A 10,790-nucleotide genomic window follows, 5' to 3' on the forward strand; every position below is an offset into this window, starting at 1 on the left:
TATTGTTGCACAGAAGAGCATGTTTGTATCCTCACTGGTGTCCCCGCTTGTAGTGCACGGCCTTTCCCTCCCCCAAAGGGCTCCGGTGGTGCTGGTTTGTCCCAGGTTTACTCCTCCTCGGCCCCTGTTCTCCGGCAGCCCGAGGGGCTGTGGTCCCCTTCCTCCACTCGCCATGCCCCCGGCTTTAAAAGTCTCCCACCATGAGGGATCTGGGCTCTTCTTTTTCCACCTAGGGGGTCACCTGGAAATAAATTTAGGACTTTGCCCCCACGTGGAGAAGACCACGTCTTGTCTTTTGCCTTTTACCCTGTGTAAGATTGTGTGGTCTGGGGTACATAGCGAGCCAGATTGGACCCCAACAGCCCACACCAGGCGCTCATTCTTATAAACAAACACAACTAAAGTGTTGAGTGTAATAAGTATAGCATAGTACAGATTAATAAAAACCAACATAAAAATTGTCACATGGTAAGGCAGTGTATCAGATCTCATCTAGGATTACTTCATAATGAACAAAGCTCAGTAATTGAAGAGATTAAACTCTGCTTTATTGAAGCAGCCCTAAAACTAGATAAAACAGTTTAAATTCAGCGCACACCTTATTAGCTGGCTTCAGTTTTCAAAGCTAAATCTTGTCAGAGTAGGCATTGTATTACTGGAACACCGACATTGTTTTCTTAAACTAAAAGATTGCACGTTTCTAAGGAATTTATAGGAATTACAGCAAGCAAACAAAGTAGGTATTAGCAATGTACCACCATGAGCTACTAACATGAAGCATTATACCTACCTAGTCCTTAACTGAAAATTTAATGAAACATAGTCCACATAAAGACAACAGTGCTTAGTCTAGTACTTAACCCAGGATAGATTTGTTAAAATTTTGAAAAGGCAGAAACTTAAAAGTTTATTTAGTGACACAGGCAGTCCATAAAAATTTTAGACAGCTCCTTTCCTTAAAGCTGCATAAAACAAGTACCCTTCAACTCTCCCTAAAAAATATCAAATCTTTAACCCCCCTGTAGCAATAGCACTACTTTTACTCTTCTATTTCAGCACTTGTTTCTTGGAGGGCATTGCTCTGCTTGTGAATAAACACAGTGGCTTTTGATTCCAAGTCTCCCGGCTGCTCAAGTGAAGAGACACATGGATCTTGATCTTTAACAGCATCAGGCAGCTTGCACATCTTCTCCCGAATGCGTTGAGAATATCGCAAAGGAGTTATGAGTTTCAGATCTTTAGAACTGCAGTCATTTGCCTCAGGATGCGTCTTCACACTTAGGAAAAGAAGACAACAAACCAAAAACATAAACATAAGTCATGCCATCATACAAGTCACCTCTGCAGTAATGAGCAGAAACAGCAAGTCATGATTCTGTTCAGCTCTTTCCCATTCCCATGGCTAAAGGAAACAGGTCCCTTTCCATTCATTCAGTTAAAACCAGATAAGAAACTCTTTTCTTAGGCAAATATTTTAACCCAGAAAACCTCCTGAAAAGAGTTCCCAAAGAAAGATTCTTTCCTATTCCATCAGGGGAAACTGTTCTTCCTGCTGCAAGGGACAGTGGACAGCTGCCAGGACTCCAACTCCATCACATGTTAAAGCTGAGTACAACTTCCTTAAGTCTACTGTCTTAGAAAAAAATTTATGGCAAAAAAAAAAAAAAAAAAAAAAAAGCATTAGTTGGTTTGTATTGAGGTTACTACCCAGGTTTTGGCCTCAAGATACAATTAAAATTATCTTTACAGGCCAGTTACATCTTCACTAATTCTGTGTTATGACATGTAACCTTATCTACATTTGAAAAGGGGAGGAATGGAGACATCTTTCTCTTTACCTAGCTCAGTATAGAACTGCTACTGCCATGTTGGCAGTGGAAGGGAATCCTAAATCTGGAATTTACATGTCTGTCACAAAAGTCTGGTTACTCTGTAATGAGCCCTTCAAGAAGTAAAACAGTTTGGGTAAATAGAGAAGCTTACTTTGAAATACTTCATTCTGAAGGAAGAGGAAGCAATCCTAAAAATGTGGTTCTTGAGAGCTTTTAACTAAATATTCATAAATGCAGTGCCTGTTTTAACAGGACACAGTTTCTGCAGACACTACAGACTTGCCATGGTTACCTGAAGCAATCTTACCTTTCCAAATATGGCGTGGTAGGAGGGTTGCATCTCCTTGAATAAGATGTGTCATTTTCTTTCTCAGGAGAATTAATTGCTTGGGCTGTATTTTTTATGCCATCCTCCTTCTGTTCTCTTTCGCATTTTCCTTTCTTTTTTGCCCGTTCTTTAGCCTTGTGCTTTTTATTCTTTTTTGGCAAGATCTCTCTTGGTTTTAAGTCTACATAATCATCTTTTTTGATAACACCACTGCTTGTCTCTGCCTCCTTATTATCACTCTCTTCTTTTTGGTCATCATCTGGGCAGAGATCTTGGAAGGTTTCCTGAACTGGTTCTGCAGATGGATTTGGTTCCTTGCTGACTTTCTCTACCTCACTTAAATGAGCTTCTATCATGGTTCCCACTGAAAATGCAACATTGAAGAGAGTAAATCTGCAATTAGTTACAACTGAAGAGAATGTTTTTAGAGAGATAACTTTTATTCTCACGTAGAACTCTAAGATTTCAGGAAAGTGTCCATTGAAGTCTGAGCCACAACAATTTAAGTTGCTGATAATTTTAGCCACCTTTACAAATCTGCAACCTGAAAGCTCGGGCTAAGTACACATCCTGAGAAGTCATCCTCTTGAAGTGAAGCAGGTCTCAACAAGTATTTCAGCCAGTTTCTGAGTTCAGATAGTTGACAGGTTATGTTATATGTAAAGGAAATATTACTTTGCTTCCAAAATCAGAATATATACAACCTTTAATTGACATTATGCCGTAAAACACAACCAGGCTTCGGGTAGTGAAGGAGTTTGAGTCAGAGGCACTGATTTTTAGCTCACAAGAGTATTTTTATTTACTCTTTGATTATCAGGCTGAAATAGCTGGATGACACAGCTTTTATAAATTTTAATTAACAAGTCTGAATACAGGAGCATCTCCAATCATTTTAACATGCTCACTGTTGAAAAGGATTTGTTTAGCCAAGATTGTTTTCCAAGACAATTGAGTGTAAAATGATTGTGGAAAATTTTCCATTAATTAAATTTTATATCAGTACAAATGGTTTAAACACCTTTTGTTGGCTATCAAATCATACATATAACTAGAACAGAGTACTCACACTTACCATTGTCAGAGTTGAAAAGACCTTCATTATTTTTGATTGTATCTACTAGTGTGTGTCGCAATTCCTCTCTGGGCTGAAAGAAAGTTGCACTGTTTTAGAAAAGTAATTCCAAAATTAATTATCTCAGCTTATTCAATTGGTATAATAGTTACAGGGAAAGTGAAGCAGGCCACATGATTTTCATATTACAAATACTTTCTTTAATGCTGTTCAGTGTGAAGTCAGAACACAAGTGAATCCTGTATTTTCAGTATTTGGTGTGCTAAAGATGTATTTGATGCCCTGAAATCATGCTAATAGTAAAGCACAGAAATTGAGTCCATCAGTAGGTATAAAATTAAGTTCTATTTTGGGTTTCTAGTGGTACTAAGGTAATTTGATGATCCTAAACCTTTCTTCTTCAAATTAGTACCTACAGTGGCAACAGAACAAACCAAATCCATTATTTTTATGGCCAGGTAGGTCATGAGGCTCTCCTCCTACTATAAAGGCATTTAATAAAATCAGAGGCAGTTGTATTTTACAGGCCATACTTTCATGTCTTTCTTTTAATTGTAAATCTCAATTTTTAAGAAAAGTTGCTTACCATTGCTCCTGCCAAAATGGCCTCCTCATAGACAGCAATAAGCTTTCCAAGTTGGCCCATCTGTTCAAGACGCATACAGCAGATCCAATATTTTGCAAGTTTTTTAACCCCAGGAGTGCTGTGTATCAGATCGTCCAACATGGCACGTGCTTCATCACCGTGATGTCCCTAAAGTCAACACAAAAGTAAAGACTTCAATGCATTTGACACATTGAGGTGCTGTACTTTCACTGCTTTTGAACTAGAATGCAAAAGGTTTTTTCCTTTGGCAGAATTGTTATTCACCTATTCTTCAAATTAGAATTATTTATACTGTATTGTAAGTGGAAAAGGTCATAAGATGTTCAAGCATCTTCAGAACTACTTGAAACAGACTTTTTCAGAAGTATAGACAAGTTCCTGCAAATGCAAACTTGTTTTAGGTTAATTCCTTCTATCTACTCTCATTACATTGTAGTTCAATTACTATTATTACCATTATTGCCTATACTTATTCAGTAGCTCAGTGAGTTAGTAAAGGTTAATTTCTTCAGCTGTTGGCAAAAGCTATGATATTGCTTAACTTGGGGAACAATTAGTCTCCTAATTGTTGTATTGTATCTGACTCACGTGGGTCTAAAGTGCCCAGAGGATTTTTGCATTGTCAGGACCTACATGATCAGAACTCATTAGGTAGAGGTCCAGGTACCTGTTCTGTTAAATGCAGGCATTCACTCAGAGTCTTGTTGACCTTTTCTGTATCAGCAGCAGAGAATTCTTGTTCTTCACTTTTAGGGTGGGGTCCCAGAATTGCACGTATAGGAGGTCGTCTCATCACTTTTCCTCTAGATGCCCTCCATTCTTCCAGGCGAGCTCTGCATTTAGGAATGTTATTAGCTGAAGTGACAGATGTTTCATCAGTTTTTTTACATTGACTGACATTAATTAGGGTAGGTCACGCCAAGATATACTTTCCAGGTAGTCTGAATCTTCTTTTAATCCCAAGAGGAATAAAGCTGCCTTTTAGATCTGCACGGAAATGTCAGAACTACACATATCTACCAGGTTAAAGCACTTTATTGCTTCCTTTCCAGCTGCAACAAGAGACTTAGGTTACAGACCCCTGTTTTCAAAAGAAGGTGAAAAAAGGTTCTAAATTATTCATGTGTTACCCTCCCCATCCCATCCTACTTCAAACGGGAAAACTAGAAACTACTATCATAAGACAAAGTGCAGAGAAAAGCCCAAAACAACCCTATCACACAATTTATAGAATCTGAAACTGATGTGAAGTGTAATTCAGTTTTAATGTTTCATTTCAACCCCACCCCTCAGACCATAAAATTTTAGTATATGTGACTTTCTACAAGGACCTCTATATGAGGAATATTAAATAACTTTTAGACTGTGAATCATATTCCCACCCATTGTCTATGCTGCACTCACCAAACTGAAAAATATCATTGACAAGTTATCTCCTTGAGTTTGTAAAGATGCTTCTGCCTGTATACATCCTGCCTCAGTCATTTTCTTTTTTTAAATCTGTGACATGCATGTGAAATTAATTTACAGGATTATCTGTCTTAAGGCTGTCACGACACTTAGACTAAAAAAACAGCTCCAGCAACAACTATTTTTTAACTGTGTGGGAAAAGTTGTAAGCCTGGAAAGGTCCTGCAATCAAATCCTGATTTCTCAGTTTAAGCCTTAAATTTTAGTCTGCTGTCCTTGAGCATCAAGCATCAAGAAACACTTATTTCTCTGTTTTTCAGAGTCTATACAGCAACAAATAGATCAAACTAGATATTCTTGGGGAAAAAGACCTGAATAACTTACAAGAGTAAGCTACAACAGTAATTTAGTTACCTTCTCTCTTCTACTGACTCTTTTGGCAGAATAGATTTTCTCTTTTCATCCATTTTAGAATTGTGTCCTGACTTTGTACCAGGAGCAACAAAAGTTGATCTGGCTAGAGCTTCTGGTTGTGCATCTTTGCAAAAATCTGCGCATTTCTTCACATCTCGCACTTTGCGATCGGGATTGCTAGAAGGGGCCTTCAGTGGCTGTGGTCTCCTTCCACCAGCCACTTTTGGGACCATTACTTTCTTTGGTGCCACAGTAAATGTCAGCTGTTTCTTCAGACCAGACTGTGAGTTAGTAGCAGCTTTGTCAGATGGTTTGCTCTGAAATGGCAGGACACCACTTGGTTTTACAGATTTAGTGTTGTTTGCGACTTTGACGGTCTTCAGAACTGCATTACAGCTTTTCGTGGACAAAGAATTTGCTGCTTGTTTGGTGGCAGAAGGAAAAGGCTTCTTGTCTGGCAAAGAACTCTTTTCCCCCTCATCTTTTGCTCCTTTCCAGAAAGAATTTATCTTGGATGGGATAACTTTGCCACGATATCTGCCAAGAGCTGGTTTCTTGGGTACGCTGATACTTGCATTTTGTTTTTCTGCTGTCAAATGCCTCTCTTTAATTCTTTTGATTTCCAAGATGGCCTTGCTAAGTGATAGATGCTGAGATTTTATGTCAATTACTTTATTCTGTGGAGCTTGATTTTCAAGATTACAGTTTGTCCCTGCCATGTAACTTGTCAGTGGGACTGTAGAAGAGTTTAAAGTAACATTTGTTTCTGAGTTTACACTTGATTGGTCCCATGACTCTTTATCAGCATTCTCTTTATTTTCCTGAAATCAAAAGCAAATTCATGGAAATGTTAGATGTATGTTCATGCTGCAGGTTACTTGTTCCCAAAGAGACTTCCAATGATTCACAGGACTGAAGTGCTTAACCATAAATGCCAGTTTAAAGGTGCCTACAGAAGTAACGTATAACTATTGAGTAAATTATTTGTCAACTATTACTGCAGAATTCACATCAAAAATAAAAAATTGCTTAAATTCTGCCTTGGAAGTAAGAAAAAAACCTCTTAAAGCAACTGGTGGCTTTAAACTGCCCAAATGATCTCCTTAGAAGAGTTATAAAGCAGAAACTTGCTTTAGGTTGTATATAATCAAGAGCAGTATCACTGTTTCCATACCTCATCACTTAATGGCAGCACCATTCCTCCACTTAGTGTGAATAGTCTACTAGCAGAAGGTAATGAGTAAAGTAGTAATTAGGACACTAGGAGATGTCAACAGAAGAGAACTTTTCTTACTATGGAGATGTAGGATGCTGCAACTTGAGAATGGTTACATCAGTTTTGCACAGCTTTACTGAAACTATCAGCTGTATGTTTTCAGCACAACCCCTTAGGAAAAGTGGAATCTAGGCTTTTCTTCCAAAAAAAGTTGCACTACAGCAACTAATTCAGCATTGTCCAAGCAGCAGCTTTTGCAAGAGTGAAATATCCAAAGGCAAGGAAAAAACCATGTGAATGACACACAAGTCTGCATGAGCAGACTTTAACGAAGATGCTCCTGACCTATAAGAAAACTCATTTCCTGCTCTGTCATGGAGGCTTAGTAGTTAGATTTGATAGACTAGAGTTTGAGTGTGAGGACTGTTGTTTCAGGAAATTATGTAGCTTAACTCAGCTTTAAATGATACAAGACATTTATACAGAAAGATATATGTACCTTCAGGAAATTTCTAAAAAACCACTTGTTCTCACTTCTGCAATTTTTCTCCTCAACATTCAGCTTTGAAGTTTTAAGTTTTTTATTTTTCTCCTCAAAGAACTCCACATCTCAAATCTTCTGAAACCCAACTTTAAACCGTTTAACATGAACACAGCTCTTATGCCTATTTTCTCCTCACCTTTCCCTGAGAATAGGTCTGGAGAATCTCTGTTTTGCTATTTATAAGCAACACAACCATTTGCATCTTAATTCCAGGAAAGTGACATGAAATGGGACATGGAAGATGTTCCCTTAAACTCTGAGTAGGTATTGGCATCTCCTTCTGATTACCTTAGTTTTGCCAGCACACCACTGAAAAAACATACACACTCAACAGTTTGTTTTGTTAATGGTTTTGGCCTTTCTTTCAAGTGACAATAAACTTATTTACTGGGACAGAAGACCTTACTCAGATTTTAAATGACTTCCCCAAAGACTCAAAATGTATCAAAAACCCCTCTGAGATTCTTAAAAAATATTGTTAAAATGTAAGCATTATTTCAGCAATAATGGCATCCTCTTTAACTCTCTCCCACTGGGCACAAACTGAACATCAATATAATCCATTTCCTACTGTAATATGGCAGCTTTCCAAAAAGCATATAATAAGCAGTGACTAAATAAAGTTCTAACAAACCACACCTCTGCACCTGCAAACTTCTCATGCTCTGGGAGTCATACAACATAGACTTATCTCGTGGAATGTTGTAGCCATAGAAACAGAGTGCCATCAGTATTTAAGTATCAGTCAAAAGCTTACCATTTCTGGCTTCGGAGATGTTGAGAGCTGTAACTTCTCTTGCAGTTTACTGGTAGTTGCTCTCCTAGTTCTGCTACTGCTTAGAAAAAAAAAAAAAAAAGACATCTTAAATCATGCAGCAAAGGGATGTATTTTTAGAGGATGTTCACATGTTTCAGTTGGTACCCTGCAGAATGTACTCATACTGAAGCAATTCTGATTAGCTTCCACTATTCCTCCAGCAAAAACAAGTGGTTAAGCAACCGCTGATCAGAACCCAGGCTAGAAAACATCCTTCTTACATCATAAAGATTGGAATTTACTGCAAGTGCAATTTCTCATGTTTGAGAATGAATACCAGTTTGTCTGGTCTGATGCATCTGCTACAGAAGGTCAAGTTTCTAAACGCTGCAGTTGAGAGGAAAGGAGGAGTAGCACAAGAAGCTGAAGTTCAGCTACTGCAATCATGAGAGCCCAGGCTGTCTGAGACAAGACTGAACAAGGACACATAGTTCCTACCACACTGACAGGTTCCAAAACCTTCAGTCAGGCACCAGAGCTGGCAGCAGACTACCCAGAAAGTTACAAAACCACTGAAAGCAGTATTGTCTCCTAGCAACTATGAAAAAATATATTGACAACTCAGAAGAAAAACATCTCAGTTTTAAAGTTACAAATCCAAATTCTTCCTCAGGTGCTTTGTGATAGGTTATATAAAAGACATGGTACTACTGCATGTGGCTGAAAATGAACATTCTAGTTAGCAAGGGGTATCTTTGCATCAGAGGACATACAGAAGCCAGCTGAGATGAAAATGAAGGAACATTAGTGAATATGAACATAAGAGAATATAAGCCATAGCAGAAACACTACCTGATCGATGTCTGCTTTTCTTGAATGGTCACACCAGAAAAAGTCTTCTTTCTTGATAGATACTCCTGGACTTTCTGTCGTCTTTGTTCTAACAAATTTTAAGACAGACAGACTTGTTACATTTTCAGCTAAAATAGTAAGCTAAACTTTCGTAGTCAAGAAGGAAATTAAGTTAGAAAAGCATCAAGAGATTACAAAATATAGACACTACGGATTAAGAAAGCCTTAATTTTCACATCTCAATGGCTTACACATTCTCACATTTCTTGAGAAAGGGAGCATTCAGGGGATGGTTGAATGTAACTTCACAGCTTCACAAAATTGGCTGGTTTGCTGTGTTAAGCTAAAAGAAACACAATTTTATAACATGAAGTCAGGCTTGCTGTCTCCTGTATGCCTGTCCAGTATTTCACACAGTTGGTTCAGCAAGCACACTTTTCATTTGTGGCAGTAGCAAGGATAGCACACATGAAAAGCATCATGCACATGAACCCAACTGACCAGCTGTAAAATCGTTTGCTTCTCTTCCACTGTCACTTGGACATCTGTGCAAATGCTGGACTACTGGGAGTGTTAATACCAGCATGAAGTGATCCTGAAAAGAACAGCTGTCACTGTCCCTACAGAGATAGTGACTCCACCATCTCCCGGGACAGTTCATTCCCATGCCTCAGCACTCCTTCTGTCAAGAAATTCCTCCTCATGACCAACCTAAACCTCCCCTGGCACAGCTTGAGACTGTCCTCTTGTGCTGTGTCACCGGGGAGAAGAGGCCGGTCCCCAGCTGGCTCCACCCCGCTTTCTGGCAGTTGTAGAGAGGGATAAGATTTCCCCGAGCCTCCTTTTCTCCAAGCTAAACACCCCCCGCTCCCTCAGCCGCTCCTCACAGGGCTGGTGCTGCAGACCCTTCCCCACCTCCCTGCCCTTCTCTGGGCAAAGCTCCAGAAGGCGGCGTCCATCCCCTGCTTCTGAAGGAGATAGCACAGCTCGTATAGCAGCGCTGCCACTGCCAGCAAGCTCGGCGTGCATCCCAGAGCTTCCCAGCACCTTCTGCTTCAAACACGGCTCTCACCGCCCTCGCACGAACAGCAGAGCCCCACCAAGGCGGCTCCCCTGCTTCAACCTGCAGCAGCCGAACCAGTCAGAAAGTAAATAAGCACAGGAGCGCCAGGGCTAGGTCGGCGCCGCGCTTGCTGCGTTCAAGAGGATGCGCTTAACGCCAGGGCGTCCCGTTTGTCATGAGGGAAGGTTCCCAGCCCAGGAGCTTACCTGGGGCAGGGGATACGATGGGATGGGATGGGGTCCCTACCGGCCCCAGCCCTGCCAAAGGAGGGTGAAGTCTCGTACGCCCACCCGCAAGCTGCAGGACCACAACAGCGAGCGCTGCCACCAAGACCCGTCCTGTCTCCGACCTCGCCTGGAGCGCCTGCCCGGCCCTCCCACCGCCCGGAGAGACCGACCGGCTCCTCTCTCGCACCGGCTCTCCCGCACCCGCCGCAGCCACGCGCGAGCCGGCAACGGCAGCCGGTAACGCTCAGCCCCGCGCGGGCAAGCGAGCGAGCGGCCCGCGATGGGGAGCAGCCGTGCCCCGCGGTGCCCAGGTGTCCCTGTCCCCGCCTTACCGCGGAATGCAGGCTCGGACCTACGGCTAGCCGGGAGCTGCGGAGCCGCACGCGCCGCCATAGCCGCCGCCGCGCAACGAGCGTTTGAATCGCCCGGCGCCGCCCCGATTGGCCCGGCCGCGGCGCTTGAACT

General features: G+C 41.2%; 1 protein-coding gene across 5 annotated transcripts; it reads right to left on the reverse strand.

Moving 5' to 3' along the window:
- Window positions 1-526: 526 nt before the first annotated feature.
- On the reverse strand, window positions 527-10,786 carry CKAP2 (cytoskeleton associated protein 2). Of its 5 annotated transcripts, none has more exons than XM_064715369.1 (9): window positions 10,658-10,786; window positions 9,036-9,123; window positions 8,184-8,259; window positions 5,667-6,487; window positions 4,510-4,675; window positions 3,822-3,989; window positions 3,236-3,308; window positions 2,140-2,524; window positions 527-1,277 (listed from the first exon to the last, which is right to left on the reverse strand). In XM_064715369.1, the coding sequence occupies exons 1-9, from the start codon at window positions 10,716-10,718 to the stop codon at window positions 1,040-1,042; spliced, it is 2,076 nt and encodes a 691-aa protein (XP_064571439.1). In that variant the 5' UTR covers window positions 10,719-10,786; the 3' UTR covers window positions 527-1,039. The 5 variants fall into 5 exon arrangements, with proteins under 5 accessions (XP_064571439.1, XP_064571430.1, XP_064571413.1 ...); XM_064715360.1 differs by having other exon boundaries at window positions 8,184-8,262; XM_064715343.1 differs by lacking the exon at window positions 10,658-10,786 and adding an exon at window positions 9,537-9,660 and having other exon boundaries at window positions 8,184-8,262.
- Between the last annotated feature and the right edge of the window lie 4 nt (window positions 10,787-10,790).

Source organism: Zonotrichia leucophrys, chromosome 1, assembly GCF_028769735.1.
Source record: "Zonotrichia leucophrys gambelii isolate GWCS_2022_RI chromosome 1, RI_Zleu_2.0, whole genome shotgun sequence".
NCBI lineage: Eukaryota > Metazoa > Chordata > Aves > Passeriformes > Passerellidae > Zonotrichia > Zonotrichia leucophrys.